Raw genomic sequence first — 16,040 nt, forward strand, 5'->3', positions numbered from 1 at the left:
CACTTGATTGGCTACTTTGGTATTTTTCTGCAAAAGATCTACCTGAATAGATGCTACACACACACATTTGCTAGCAATACCTACTAAAATAAGATGGTGTTTATACAGTATTTTTCCTTAAGATCTTTAAATACTTTATAATTCTCAATGTCCTTAGTTTGGGAAATAATAAACTTTTAAAGTGCAAAGCCCCAAACAACCGAATTTTAAAGAATGCTAAGAAATCCATTCATTTCCTAGTCTCCTTTATCTCCTAAGTTTCTTCTAATATCCTCCACTTCCTGTAAAAACGTGTTGCCTTACGTAGCAAACACCTCAGATGTACGCAAGTGTGGATGTAATCCTACGCCAATGGCCAAGTTTGCCGTCAACCTTCTCAGAACAGCGAGGCTGCGTCAGCGGGGCGGACACTCTACTCAGGGCAACAGTGACGACCGTTGCTTCCAGTGTCATGAGAGGTATTTTTTGACCAAATTCAGTTACATTTAGTATGACTGTTAAGCAGTGGAGAGTATTAGCAAACTGATTATCATTTAATCTTAACTAAGTAATAACATTAAATACAGACCAAATAGTTAATTAAATCATAAAAGCTCCTTTTAACAGTTCCCTTCCTCAGAGTTTACCCCGAGACCTACCTTTTTGCTCTTTGGAAAGCTGCTCCGCTTGGTCCCAGATTTCGGTGGCGTAGAGGAAGTTGGAGGTGACCTGGACATAGTGGGCTGCCATCTGGTGGATCCTCTGTGGAATGGTCACTGAGGAGCCACTGGCCGGAGCACTGCTGGCCCCAGAAGAATGGTTTCCCGAATTGCCCGGCGACAGCTTTGGAGAAACGGGGGACGGCATCCCCACGGCTTTGCTGAACACAGAGAAATGGGCTTGGTTCAGACAGGCGCCATGAACATTATGAAATCAATACTCCACTGACTCTTCCCACACGAAGACTTTTAAACTTTAAGGATTCTTTTAAATTAGATGGGCTCCCAGGGAAGTACAATTTCTTCTAAATACGTACTAAAGGCCATTGTGATTGGTCTTGTCTGTAACCGGTGCTTTATGAATGGCAACAGAACAAGAGACGGGAGATTACTGAGACAGTCATACACCTTATCGGTATCAGTTCAAAGGCTTAGAAGTCGGATCCCCTCACCCTCAGCTCAACACACTTTCCGTCAATTCAGGTATGTAATTGCAGATTTTTCAAATTGTTTTGTAGAAGGTTGGGTGGAATTCACATTTAACTCAAAAAATGGGATAGTAGATGGCAACTTTTTTTTTTTAATTTAAATACAGACAGGGTCTCAGTATTGCCCAGGCTGGTCTTAAAATCCTAGCCTCAAGGAATCCTTTCCCCTCAGCCTCCTGAAGTGCTACGGATTAAGGTGTGAGCCACCGCGCCCAGCCAGGAGCATCTGTTTTTGAGTTCCACAATTTCTGACACTTTCCTAGTTTAACCAAATACTCAGAGCTGACAAAGAGGTACAACCCTCTCAATCAACTGCAATTATCTCAAGCTTCCTGCCAATTAGATATTTCTTAGAAAACACATATGTTGAAGTCTGGCAGGTTTATTTCAGAAGTATTAAAAATTGTGGAAATGCCCAAAGTTATGATTACACACTGAAAAAAAAAAAAATCAAACAAAATCGGTGGGGGGGGGGACTAGTTGTTTATATTTTTATCTGCACTTTCAACATTATAAATTTGTTTAAGAAAATATATACAGGCCAAAGATAGAATGTCAGTTCACATAAACATAATAACTGAACAGATAAACTTAAAAAAAGGTTTCACAGCGTTTTTCCTTCTTTTGGAGGCGGTGGGAGGAGAGTGGCGTGGGACTTAGTAGAAACCACGGTCACACCACTGTTATCACACCCTGGCAGTGCCAAGATGTGAGTAAGATAAGTCCACTGTGATAAATCCAAGTAATTACGGGAATCAAACTGTGAGGTGGGATGAGTAGTATTAAAAACTCAGATTTCTATAGGGGAAATGTCCCATCTCTAATCTTTATGATTATATTCATTTATATTTTCAATTCATAAAAAAGAGAAAAATGTAACTTCTAAAAATACTTTATTAGAGATAATTTTCATTTTTTAGAAGTGGTCATCTTTCCGTTTTTGGAAATTGGACCCTACCCATTCTACTTTTATATTACAAATTTGTCACAAATAATAGTTTATAGAATAAAATTTTACCTACCTTCCCAAGCCAGGTGATGGTGCTTGAGAATTATTATAAGAATTCTGTGGGGAAAAAAATATACATTTAACAAACAAAACAAAAAAACAGCAATAAAGTACCAAATATATTCAAAAGCATTTGGCCAGAGCTGATGTTAAGCAGCTTTATAAATTTAAGATACCAAAATGTGTGTGTGTCTGTGTGTGTGTGTGTGTGTGTGTGTATAAATGTACAGCAAAAAGCAATGACTAGGTGAGAGCTGGGGTGCTCGGAAGACTTCCCAGAAGAGGCAAGGAAAGAACGAGTGACGCTCACGTGGAGAGAGGGCAGAGAGGTCACACTACGTACACAAAGGCTGCAGAAAAGAGACTGACTGTGGCCCACACAGTCTGCCTAACGCAGAGGTGTAGAAGAGGACTAAGACAGAGACCTGTGGGCCAGGCTAGGGCGTTTGGACTTGACCCTGAAGATAATGGTAAGTTACTGAAAGGTTCCAAGTCATAATCTGAGGAGCATTTTAGGATTTATGTGGTTTTGGCCTAAAAAAAACACAGGAAGGCTTTTTAGCAAAGGAAGGTAACAGTCTAAAAAGAAGGATGGTGTGAAAACCAAAGATCACTGAAAAAGTATACATGGCTATTGCACATGGCTATGTAAGTTCTATAATCAGATAATGAGCATTAAAAATTTTCCAAGAAATCTCAAACTTATTTGAAAGGTCCCAAACAGTAGTTCCACCCTTGCTGTGTTTTACCTAAACAAGACGGTACTTCTGGGGTGGGGACAGGAGACTTTACAAATTTTATCTCTTAGGAAACAGACCCTCCTCTTTCGCACTTACCTTCAGGTGCTCTGTCAGCGTCTTTGAGTACTTCAGAGCGTTTTCCTTCTTCAGTTTGAACAGCCTCAGGTACAGCAGAGACTGGCATCGCAGGCTGGCCAAGGGAAAGGGCAGCTGTTTACCAGGAGAGCACACTCGGGCCACGCCTGCACAGCCAGCACTCGCCCGTGCAAAAGTGCCGGACTGGCTTGTGCGAGTGGACCATGGCATAAGGCCACAACGCTAACCCTCAGGCAAAACTGCAAAGTGAGTTCCTACTGTGGTATATACCCTGGGGAGAGGAAGACGACTAAGAAACCTAGGACTAGTTCTCATGTGTCATGGCAACGTATGCATTAAAAAAAAAATCTCTAAGGGGCAGAATCTCCAGACCAAATTATAAATAATCTAAAATTAAAAAACAAACTCAGTTATGAACATGACGAATCCAAACATGCCTTGCAAAGGCCCTTTCACAGTCAGCCCTGCCTACCTCTCCAGTCATGCCTACTTCTAACTGGTCTTCTCTAATTCCTTGGAAGTTTGCCTTCCTCCCTGCACATGCTGCTCCCTCCACCCAGAGCACGTCTCTCTAACTTTCACTCCTACAGTTACACATTTTTCTTTCAAAGTACTTAACTCATATACTTGTGTGATTGATTAATTTCTATCCTTGAAATTTCTGTCTCTTCTGAAAAAGAACAGCCTAGAAAAGTGAACACTTAGGACAATGAAGCAGCCAGGCGTGGTGGCTCACGCCTGTAATCTTAGCACCATGGGAGGCCGAGGCGGGAGGATTGCTCAAGGCCAGGGGTTTGAGACCAGCCTGGGTGAGGTAAAGAGACTCCTTCTCTACAAAATAAAAATAAATAAAAGCCAGGTGGTGATGCACACCTGTAGCCCCATCTACTGGGGAGGTTGAGGCGGGAGGATCGCTTGAGCCTATGAGTTCAAGGTTACACTGAGCTATGATCACGCCACTGCACTCCCACCTGGATGACACAGTGAGAGACCCTGTCTCCAGAGAGAAAAAGAAAATTTAAAAAAAAAAAAGAGAAAAAAGAAGAAAAAAGGACAATGGAAGGTTCTAGTATCAGTTCCATTATACCAAGGTTTTTGTCAACGGGGCAACGAATCTAAGACTGACAACTAAAATCTTTCAGCAGGAACTTTAAGTTATTTTATGTTTGACTCATCAAGAACAGAATTATGACAGGGTTACGAGAGACTGATTCAAAGAAAACATTCAGAAGAGCACCCACAGCACAACTTGCTATAGAACTGCCTGTCACCTGTCAGGGAACAGAGAACAGAAAACTCACCAAAGTACTGTGAGTCTTTTATCTGCAGCTGTAGCATCTGGTGCCAAGTAATTCTTTAGCTTCATAGTGTATCTGTGAGTTAAAATAACAAACAAATGGCAAACAGAATATAATACTTCACTTTCAACTTATAACTTCTTTCATCCTCAAAACATTAAAATTTCAAACCTAAATAAAGGCAAAAATACCTATTAAAGTACCTAGTTCTCCTTACCCAAGAACAATAAAACATTACGCATCCCCTTTGGTTTCCTGTATATAGTTTTATCAGCCCCTTCCTAGATGGACCAGAGAAATAATGTTGTTTCCCCCCAAGACAGTATTTTCCAATGGGTAATGTGCTTGCATCAAACAAGGTCTGAGAGAGGCAGGTGTCACAGATGAGCACGACAACCCAATCGTTACGGTTATGAACTACATAAGGGTCAAGAAATCATGTTGTTGCCAAGGATGTGGCACGTTTTCTCACTCACTTGATGAGGTCCACCGTCTCTGAATACATGAGGAATGGGGACTTGGATTCCTGAGCACTTTTCTCTAATGCGTTCCCACATTCAATGAAAGATACCACAGCGTCAAGATAGAATACAGCTTTCTCAAACCTGTCAGACTGAAGAAAGGAGAATAAAAGTAATGAGTAGTGACCCATGATTGCTACAAACAGCAAATGAAGATTTAAGTTAATTTGATTAAATACATAAATGTAAACGGAACATTTACATACCAATGCATCTGCATTGTGCTTTAGCTTTTTTGCTTCTTGTAAATAATGGTCGGCTGAATAATTTCTGCAATGTAAATTTTCATTATAAATAAAGTGGCAAGTATTTTCATGAGATAATACTTGTTCACGTCAGTCTCTAGTATCCTTCAATTTTCATGTCCTCAAGTAAGGAAAATTACTAAACATTCATTTCATTTTTCTGACAAATGTTTATATCAATTTAATAGCATAAGTCGTTTTGGGCCAACTCATGGCAAATCTACTTAGGAAAATAGAAACCAATCTCCCCAGCATTAAATACTAACTTACCCAGGTTGTTTGAAAGATTTAAATGTAAATAAAATGTGGGAAAGAGAAATAACCTTTCATCAGAGGAGATACAGAGGAAAAAACATTGCTCTTCTGCATCTAAAGAAAACCCGTTTTAACAACGAGGTCAGCAGCATTAAAGGTTCCACGGGAAGGCACATCATTCACCACCCGCCCCGCCCCGAAAGTCACGGAGTTAAGTTAGAGAGCAGGACTCGGACTAGTGCGTGCTTTTCAAATTACAACGTGGATATTCTGTGGATCACATACAAGTATTAATTCTTCTGGTCAATGACAGAAATTAAAACAAGTTTCTTATATGCTGACTGGAATGATTTCTTAAATGCTTTTTAAAAATTTTATTTATCTCGGCCGGGCGCAGTGGCTCACGCCTGTAATCCTAGCACTCTGGGAGGCCGAGGCGGGTGGATCGCTCAAGGTCAGGAGTTCGAGACCAGCCTGAGCAAGAGCGAGACCCCGTCTCTACTAAAAATAGAAAGAAATTATATGGACAACTAAAAATATATATATAGAAAAAATTAGCCGGGCATAGTGGCGCATGCCTGTAGTCCCAGCTACTCGGGAGGCTGAGGCAGGAGGATCGCTTGAGCCCAGGAGTTTGAGGTTGCTGTGAGCTAGGCTGATGCCACGGCACTCACTCTAGCCTGGGCAACAGAGTGAGACTCTGTCTCAAAAAAAAAAAAAAAAAAAAAAAAATTTATTTATCTCACCTGTCATCAAAGGCAAGCTTTGTTCTCCGAGGCTTAGAAGAATCGGGAGTCGGTGCAGATGGAGGACAGTTAGAGGAGCTATTTGGAGCCTTTTCCTGACGAAAAAAATATATAACTACATTGAAAATTGTAAGGAGATTAAAAATTAAATGAATAGCATTCCTTCAGTCACTGGTAAAAAGGAAACAGTATTTCATTGCCTTCAGTAATTAATTAATTTCCTTGTTATGAAAGTTTTATGTGTCCATTTTATCCCTGGTGGTCTAGTGGTTAGGAAAAAATAATAATTAAAAAAACGAGTCCATTTTATATATTCATTCTAATACTTCCAAAAGGTCTACTATGTGCCAGGCACTGGCCTAGGCACTTGTTAAAACATATGGAAGACAAAAACCTTAATATCAAAATGGCAATACTACCTAGGGCAAAATTTATTAGTAATTACTGGTCAATGAGAACAGCAACAATAATACCTGATGTTTACTATGTACTTACTGCTTGCCAGGAACTAATTCAACTAAGCACCTGGCACAGTCATCAGTCCCTTAACAACCTATGGAATACACACTGGTACCAGGTCATATAAAACAGCAATCTCAAGGAGGCTGAGTAACTTGCCCAAGTTCGAACAGTTTTTAACTGGCATTCCTGAAATTTGAATTTTACCACTTTCCTTAACTTGATTCTGCCTCCCATCAACATGTCGACTGTGCCTCCATGCACGGGCTGGGACCCTCTCTTTCCAACTGCCTGCCACCCAGCTGTATCTTTAAGAAAATGAACACTCATTTTTCAATAATAAAACACAATAAACAAGTGGAATTATCCCACGAATTAACGGATGTTTCAACATTAGAAAACCCAACAATATACAAGTGTACTACATATACTAAATATCTACTTAAAAAAAACCGTGTAATAATGTTTTCTTTTCCTGTATGATAAAGGCTTTTCAGTTCCACCCATTATAGCTTACTTCAAGGGATAAAAATAAAAGTCCTGAGATTTGAGAAAATGTTAAGTTCTCTATCATAAAGTCTGTCTGTTTATGAAACAGCTTCCTGAATAGCACGTCGTAGCATTAACATGACCAGAGCAGCTTTACCTTCTGTGTTTTATGAATAGACCTACAAGGGCCTACGTTTAGATTTACTTGAGGAAAACTGAAGTTGTCTGAAAATAAAAGTTTTCAGATATTTTAACCAGATATTTTAACTGAGTGTTATTTTTCTTTTTTTTTTTTCAAACAGAGTTTTGTTCTGTTGCCCGGGCTAGAGTGCCATGACATCAGCCTAGCTCACAGCAACCCAAACTCCTGGGCTCAAGCAATCCTCCCGCCTCAGCCTTCCCCCAGTGGCAGAGACTATCAACATGTTCCGGCCGGGCACGGTGGCTCACGCCTGTAATCCCAGCACTCTGGGAGGCCGAGGCGGGCGGATCGTTTGAGCTCAGGAGTTCAAGACCAGCCTGAGTAAGAGCGAGACACCGTCTCTACTAAAAAATAGAAAGACATTATCTGGACAATTAAAAATACATAGAAAAAATTAGCCGGGCATGGTGGCACATGCCTGTAGTCCCAGCGACTCGGGAGGTTGAGGCAGAAGGATCGCTTAAGCCCAGGAGTTTGAGGTTGCTGTGAGCTAGGCTGACGTCACAGCACTCTAGCCCAGGCAATAGAGTTAGACTCTGTCTCAAAAACAAAAACAAAAACCAAAACCCTGTTCCACCAGGCCTTCAGTCCCTGTCTCAATACGCACGTGCCAGCTGACCTAACTGCTTCCATCGTCTCACGTCACTGTGTAAATTTATCATCAGGATTATGACATCCAGAGAGTAAAATGCACAGACCTATAAATTTAATGAGATGTCACAAAAATTTCAAAGGACGGTGTCATCTTGGAGAAATAACACGGCAATGAGTGATTTTCAAAACCCCTAGGCCCCAAACCCTACCTTAACCTCCTTGGAACTGCCGCAAGGCTTCCCTTCAGTCTTCTTCTGCTTGGACGCAGAGGAACTGTTTTTGCTGCTGCCACTGTTCTCCTTGTTGCTGTTACTGCTTGACTTTAAGGAAGAAGACTGACTAATAGTCCTCTTCCGAGAGCCATGCTCTGTTTTTGGATCTTTTGAAGGAACAGGCCCAGCGGGAGAAGGTAACAAATCCTTTTCTTTTGTAGTACTCTGCTTAGATGACCTGCCAAACCAAACAAATGCCCTCATTTCTCCATACAGTAATACAGGGTGATGGATTTTTCCATTTCTCTTTGCCTGCTTTCAAGACAAAAATTTGTTTTTACCCATTGATTGCTAGGACACAAGATTTTTACAAAGTAAAATAAAACTGTAAATTCCACAAGGATAGGCATTTTGTCTGTTTTTTATCCCATGGTTAAATATCCAGTGCCAAAAACATGGCCTATCACACAATAAGTGCTCAATAAATACTGGTTGAATGGATGAACAAATAGATGAAAGGTGAAAGAAGAGATTAATGCTTGTAAGTTAGTAACTAGTATCTTGGAACTTACAGATAAGCTTGTCGTCTAATCAGAAAGCGGTAAGCTTTACTTTAATTCTTACCCCGCACTCACCCCAACCCCACCAAAAAAAGAAGAAAGGAAGAAGTAAATAAATTGTAAATGTTTTCCATCCCTCTTAGCTAAAAGCAAAAGCTCCCACTCTTTGGTATATGCATGTGTGTGCATGTATACGACACACACTTACCAAAAGGAACATTCTGGTAACACATTAGAAAGTACCCAATACCAAACGATATACATATATTAATAACACCGGCACAACATGTTTTGGGGACGTACTCTCTGTTGCTGGAGGGCTTGTGGCCTCCTGAATTCTTGTCCTCTGTTTTGGGTTTCTTGCTCTCACTGGCTCGGCTGTCCTCTTCACTCTGGATGAAAAACAGAAAAGAGTAGCTACTAGGTCTGACTTTTATTCATCTAGCTTCAACTTCCAGCCCTAGTCACCCACAAACAGTTTATCCCTGATAAAACTTCAGAAAGAAGACAAAAGAAAAGTGAAAGAATTCATTTAAACAATGTTAAAAAAAACTAGGTCTTAAGGCTGAGAAGAGGTCTTCTGTTTCAGACGTATAGAACCAAAACACTGGGCCCGGCGCGGTGGCTCACGCCTGTAATCCCAGCACTCTGGGAGGCCGAGGTGGGCGGATCGTTTGAGCTCAGGAGTTTGAGACCAGCCTGAGCAAGAGCGAGACCCCGTCTCTACTAAGAACAGAAAGAAATTAGCTGAACAACTAAAAATATATATAGAAAAAATTAGCTGGGCACGGTGGTGCACGCCTGTAATCCTGCCTACTCGGGAGGCTGAGGCAGGAGGATCACTTGAGCCCAGGAGGCTGAGGTTGCTGTGAGCTAGGCTGACGCCATGGGACTCTAGCCTGGGCAACAGAGTGAGACTCTGTCTCAAAAAAAAAAAAAAAAAAAAAAAAAGAACCAAAACACTGGAACAGATTTCCTACAGTCTTTTAAATGGCATCTTTTCAATGTAATGATCTGGAGGCGGGTTTGTGTGTGGGAGGGGTATCTATGAAATTAAAATTAAGATATAATTCACACACCAAAACTCACTCTTTAAAAGCACACAATTCCATGGCATTTAGTATACTCACAGAGTTGTACAACTATCACAATTAATTTTAAAATATTTTTATCATCCCCAAAGACGCCCCATACCCATTAGTAGTCACTCCCCATTCCCTCTTCCCTCCAGACCCTGGCTATAACATTTTGTCTTTATAAATTTGCCTATTCTAGATATTTCAGATAAACGGCATCATAAAATGTGTGGCATTTTGTGACTAGCTCCTTTCATTTGGTGTAATATTTTAAAGGTTCACCCATGTTGCAGCATGATCAGTACTTCGTTCCCATGTATGATCGAACAGTATTCCAATGTATGGACACACCACATTTTACTTATTCTATATTTAATTTATCCATTCATCATTTGATGGTCATTTGGGTTGTCTCCACTTTTTGGCTATTACGAAAATTGCAGCTATGGACGTTTGAGTAAAGTAAAAGTTTTTGTGTGAACATACATTTTCATTTCTCTTGGGTATATATCTATGAGTACAATGGCTGGGTCATAAGGTCTATGTTTAACTTTTTTAGGAAATACCGAACGATGTCCCAAAGTAGCTGTATCATTTTAAATTCCTACTAACACTGTATGAAAGTTCTAATTCTTCCACATCTTTTGTCAAAACTTGTTGCAGCCTATCCTTTTGATCATAGCCAAACCTAACAACTTTTGAAAACCTCTTTGACTGAAACATAAGTGGTGGGTCCATCTATTGCCAATGCTACTTTCCTAGGTGAATCTAAGTTTTCCTTTTGCTTCAACTATCAGCGCACAAGAATGCAAAGAATCTGCCATAACAGAAGACTCTGTTCCCCTACACAAATGATTAAAGACAGATAAATTAAAATATAAGAAAAAGGAATGTACATCCTTCGTTACCCTTGACCAGGTCTCCTCTCAGGACCACCTGCTTTATCTCCAGGTGCTGCCCCTAACACTTTTTTTGCCAAAGGCATGAAACTTAAAAATCATAATGAAGTTTCCTAGTGTTATACATTTTATAAAATCAAAACTTAGCTTACAGGTATTGACATTAAAAATTCTGGAGGAATATATGCCAATGAGATATGGGGGTACTTCTTTTGGACGAAGGGGATTTTTTTTGTTATTATTGTTACGTATATAGTAAAAATTTTAAACAAAAGAGTAAAAAGGACTTTCACGTTCTATAATATTTTAAATGTTTAAGTATCTTATTTTTACTCAAATGCCCCTACAGGCCTCTGCTCTACCAACTGAGCTACCGAAGGACCTCATAAATATCTTATTTTTAAAATTTAATCCTCTTTAAACACAAAAGGACCATTTTTTTATTCCATAAGAAACATTACCGGCCGGGCGAGGGGGCTCATGCCTGTAATCCCAGCCAGCACGCGCTCTGCATAGAAGCGCTGGTTCCCTTCTCATGTCGTCAGAAGCTCTCCTGCTCTACTAGAGGAGACAGGCAGAGGGACACAGGTCCTACGGAGCGTTGGGTTTACCCACTATTTTCCCTCACAGCGCATGACCCACCGTGTTAGCTTAACAGCATTTCAGATTCTGGTGTTTCAAAACAATAATAACAAAAACCCTTTACAAACCTTATGCTTCCTCTTGCCTTTGTTGGAAACTTTTTCTGAGGGTTGTTTCTGAGCTTCTCTCGTGTGCTTTTCTGGCACATTTTTCTTTTCCCCCTTGGGTGGCTCTGTTTCTTTGTAAGGCTTTCCTGGTATTCTAGTCAAGAGATTTAGGTCAATCTTCACAATAAGTGGGTACCTGTCATCAGGCTCACTGAGGGGGGAAAGAAGTTCCTTCTCTTCCATAGGAGAGAACATTCGTTGCCGGAAAAAGCTATCTTCTTCCTCCACTGAGGAGGGTTTCACAGGAGTCCTATTGCTCTCAGGGTACTTAGGAGTTTGTGAGGAAGGAGGAAGGCTCTCGCTTTCATCCGAATCTGAGGATGAGGTATCCGTTTCTATGATTTCCCTTGACTTCTGGGATGATTTACTCGTTGACTTGTATTTCTTTTTCTCTGCTGTAGGTCGGGGGGAAGACTTAGACTCCTTCTTTATGTTGGGTTTCCTTGAGCCTTTGGTGGCTGCTTTGTGTCTGCTGGAGGGCAAGCTGGTCGCTATGTCCACGGGGGTCTCACTTTCTATCTTCAGGCCTCCGCGAGGCTCATCGGCAGCTGCCTTCTCAGCCTTTTTGGGTTGTTTTTTGCCAACAGTTCTCCTCTGTGTTGTGCTGTCACTCTGCGCGGGAGATTTCTGCCTCCCGCGCCCACTTTCGGATCCCTTTTGGATGGTTTTGGAGTCTCGTCCAGGGGTAGTAGAACTCGTTTCTTTAGGTCCACCTGGATCAGTGTAGCTGTTCCCAGTACCCTGCTCTCGGCCTTCCTTTTTGTAGCCTTGAGACGATGGGATGTTACTGTCCACTGAAGAAGCTGGCGACACTTTATGGGGGTTCACTTTATTCAACCAATTATCAAGTTGCCATTTGTTTGTTGGTGGTGGTTCAGGCTGAAAAACAGAGAAATATGTCTGCTTTTTTCTATATCACAGCTGTCTCCTTCCTTTACAGTCGCAAGGAAAAAGAAAAAATACAATGCCTAACGTACCAGAAGCATTTGCTTTTCGTGGTTCTGTCTGAACCAAAGCAAAGGGCTGAGTATTGACCATTGGCTCTAACCACTTGAATGAGAAGATGAGCTTAATGTTACATATGGCCTTTAAGTAGCAAATACTCCTGTTAGGAATCCAGCTTCCAAGGCATTATTACAAATGACCATACAGTACATTTAATTCCAGAAAGTAAACAAATGATGTAGGTGCCAAGAGACATTTGTACCTACATTTAATCAAGCTACAGTAAAATTATACAAGACACTTTTTACCAACAATACTACATAATAGCAATTACCATGTTGAGACACAAAAATAAAGACCAAACTAAAGAAATGCAATATTTTAATGACCTGCAACATGACCCCAAGCAATTCCTAATCTAGACAAATTTGTTCAAATAACAAGGAAACTAAATTATCTAGGTTTCCCCCAAGATACAGTAATTTCTTTTTGTCAGAATATGTCATTTTCACCCTCCCTATCTGAATCAGGTCTTAACCGGACGTCAGCAAGGGCCTGAGGGGACCTGGGGAGGCAGCCCCTCCCGCTCACCTCAGGAGACGCGCTCTGGGACGGCTCGTTCGCCTCACTATCACTGGAGCTGCTTTCGCTCTCCGAGTCGGATCCAGAGCTGCTTTCAGACCCACTGTGGCTACTGGAATCATCCCTGGAGTTATCTGCTCCTTCACTATTATGGTGTGAAGGTTCAGAGTTACTGAAAGAGATAAAACATATAAATGACCAAAGCTGTTTGTTTTTTTTAACTGACAACTGGAAAACATCAAAATCTGGTAATCAACTTTATTTAAAATGTTTACTGTTTGTTACGCTGATACAATTCTATGACTACAGACTTTATTGTAAATACTTCCTTTAAATAGTTTCTGATGTGCTACTCAGCTATCAATACTCAGCTTTTAAAAACAGCGTAAGGTATAATTTACATACCATAAAATTTACCCATTTTAAGTGTATAATTCAATGACTTTCAGTCAATCTACGGAGTTCCACAACCACCACCATAATTGTTAATATTTACTTTATTTTTATTTATTTATTTTTTTGAGACAGAGTCTCACTCTGTTGCCCAGGCTAGAGTGAGTGCCGTGGCGTCAGCCTAGCTCACAGCAACCTCAAACTTCTGAGCTCAAGCGATCCTCCTGTCTCAGCCTCCCGAGTAGCTGGGACTACAGGCATGCACCACCATGCCCGGCTAATTTTTTCTATATATATTTTTAGCTGTCCATGTAATTTCTTTCTATTTTTAGTAGAGATGGGGTCTCGCTCTTGCTCAGGCTGGTCTCGAACTCCTGAGCTCAAACGATCCGCCCACCTCGGCCTCCCAGAGTGCTAGGATTACAGGCGTGAGCCACCGCGCCCGGCCTATTTTTATTTTTTGAGACAGAGTCTCACTCTGGTGCCCTGGCTAAAGTGCAGTGGTGTTATCGTAGCTCACTGCAACCTCAAACTCCTGGGCTCAAGTGATCCTCCTGCCTCAGCCTCCCAAGTAGCCAGGACTACAGGTGTGCGCCACCATGCCCAACTAATTTTTCTATTTTTTATAGAGACAGTGTCTCACTCTTGCTCAGGCTGGTCTTGAACTTCTGAGCTCAAGCAATCCTCATACCTTGGCCTCCCAGAGTGCTAGGATTACAGGCATGAGCCACCTTATAATGTTATCAGGCTGGCCCCACCCCCTAAATAAAACAAAAAATAAAAGGGTCCCTACCTTCCTGGTGTACTCCTTGGCATTGTCTTATCACAATCCTAAAATTAAAGCATAAGAAGGAAATCTGTGAATGAATAGTACTCTATTTACTTAATCTGAACAATATCTGAACTCTGAAGAGAAAAACTGGCTAATCTATGCATCAATGTTTACTTAATACTTACACTGTTTTTACCTAAAGAATAACTAAATTGCTAGGAAAAGGTCAAAAACTTTGTTAATAGTTCTTTTTATCAATAATCTCCATCTTCATGAGTATGTTCATGAGTTTCCATGATAAATGTTAAGGAAAAGCCAATTTTTTAAATAAGAAAAAAAGGAGATTTAAAGACAGGAGAAAACTACAACATTCGAGTATCAGAAAGCTTATAGGAAGAAACTTATTTTAAATAACTGGATTATAAAGATATTATTCAATTACAATTTTTATAAAATACAATGAAAACAAATACTATGAAACTGTCAAAATCATATAGTAGTAGACACACCTGTTCCCCATCACTGTCTTCACTGCTGCTTAGTTTTAAGTCATCTTTTAACATACTAGAGGGAAAAGGCAGAAAGGATTATTATTTTTGTAACATTTTTTTCATGGTATGCCAAATTATTAATTATCTACCAATAATTCTAGAAATAATCACTTTGGTAGCCAAAGATTTAATTGAAAAACAAAAAAACCATTGTCTTACTCTGTCTGGTTTGGTTCTTAGTAAGAGCAAAAATTGAGAAAGGAAACCATTTCACAAGCTCTAACTTTTGCCCAAGTAAAACATTCACCTTTTCTAAATAAACGACAGCCACTTCCTCTGTATCTCTAACTTTTCTCTAATTACATACACATATTCATTACCATCAAAACAATTAACACAGTCATACCCAATAGTCCACTAGAGTGATATTAAATTCAAAAAAGAAGAAAGATAAAAAGAAAGCATCAAGCAAATCTCTTTTTTTGTTCCCAATGTTCCATAAAGACAGTTTTGTACAACTGTTGACAACTGGCTAACTGCGAAAACCAGAACACAATTTCCTAAGCCAAAGTTCTAGTTCATAAATGCCTTGCTATGAAACATAAGTGTGCTCTGTACAAGTAAAAATTTGGGTAAGAGCCTTGGGTATATAGCAGAAATAACCATGCATGTATTTTTACAACTCCAGGTTCCAAATCTTCTTTGATCAAAATTCAAATCAATTAAAAAACACAGACAAATACTATAAGCTGATAGTTTCTGGAATTTGTTTTTGAAAGTAAAATTAAAGATTTAAATTTTCCTTAAGGCCATAAAATCAAAACCATTGAACTTAAAATCTACTTAACAACCCATAAAACATTGTCTTTTTACAGGAGAGGTAAAATTAATGCGAAGCTTAGGGAGAACAGCAACTAGAAAAATGTTTAATTTCTCATTACCAATAACAGTTCCGTTACCTTTCTTCTTAAAATTTCATGACAGTCTCCAATTAGTGGGAAGGAAATCTTCTTTCACTCCAATAACTACTTTTACTTTCCCCTCAAAATCTAACTTACATTTCTAAATCTGATTCTAAGTTCAAAGCATTACACAAAAGATCACCTTGAAATAAAGTAACCACACGACTACGGAATTATGAAAAGTATTTTTAGACTGGCCCTATGAAGTGGGATGGGGAAAAGGTTTTCTTTTGGACAAGGGCTTGGTGCATCTCTATGACTGACTTCCTCTAAGGAAATGTACTTACTCTGAATTCTCTCAGCCCTTATGATTTAATAATGGCAGTTCAATGAACCTGTTTACACATGTGCATATGTCAAAGCTTTTCCCAGACTGCTCACGGCCCTGCATGCTTTTGTTCCCTCAGCAACCAATGTGATATGCTCATACATGGCCGGCATACGTCAGTCCTTTGCATATAAATAAATATGATAAACAGGACTGTAATTTGAATTCTTTAGCAGTGAAGGGGGACTTCTTGTGTTCATGTATTTTCATTCTCACTTAGTTCTTCCTGTG

At 40.0% G+C, this 16,040-nt stretch overlaps 1 protein-coding gene and 1 non-coding gene across 3 annotated transcripts in view; both read right to left on the minus strand.

Annotated features, from left to right (window-relative positions):
* AFF4 (ALF transcription elongation factor 4) overlaps positions 1 to 16,040 on the minus strand; it is a 57,923-nt gene that overhangs the window by 8,762 nt on the left and 33,121 nt on the right. For both annotated transcript variants that reach the window (XM_069483613.1, XM_069483614.1), the window contains 13 exons: positions 14,538 to 14,592; positions 14,050 to 14,087; positions 12,873 to 13,035; positions 11,298 to 12,215; positions 8,916 to 9,004; positions 8,050 to 8,290; positions 6,097 to 6,191; positions 5,057 to 5,120; positions 4,806 to 4,942; positions 4,333 to 4,404; positions 3,032 to 3,125; positions 2,209 to 2,252; positions 639 to 859 (listed from right to left, as the gene is read on the minus strand). In XM_069483613.1, coding sequence (XP_069339714.1) covers positions 639 to 859; positions 2,209 to 2,252; positions 3,032 to 3,125; positions 4,333 to 4,404; positions 4,806 to 4,942; positions 5,057 to 5,120; positions 6,097 to 6,191; positions 8,050 to 8,290; positions 8,916 to 9,004; positions 11,298 to 12,215; positions 12,873 to 13,035; positions 14,050 to 14,087; positions 14,538 to 14,592 — 2,231 coding nt within the window. The remainder of the gene's footprint in view (positions 1 to 638; positions 860 to 2,208; positions 2,253 to 3,031; positions 3,126 to 4,332; positions 4,405 to 4,805; positions 4,943 to 5,056; positions 5,121 to 6,096; positions 6,192 to 8,049; positions 8,291 to 8,915; positions 9,005 to 11,297; positions 12,216 to 12,872; positions 13,036 to 14,049; positions 14,088 to 14,537; positions 14,593 to 16,040) is intronic.
* LOC138393316 (small nucleolar RNA U13) lies at positions 4,656 to 4,758 on the minus strand. Its single transcript, XR_011235142.1, has one exon. It is a non-coding gene; the product is annotated as a small nucleolar RNA U13 (small nucleolar RNA).

Source organism: Eulemur rufifrons, chromosome 10 (assembly GCF_041146395.1).
Source record: "Eulemur rufifrons isolate Redbay chromosome 10, OSU_ERuf_1, whole genome shotgun sequence".
Taxonomy (NCBI): domain Eukaryota; kingdom Metazoa; phylum Chordata; class Mammalia; order Primates; family Lemuridae; genus Eulemur; species Eulemur rufifrons.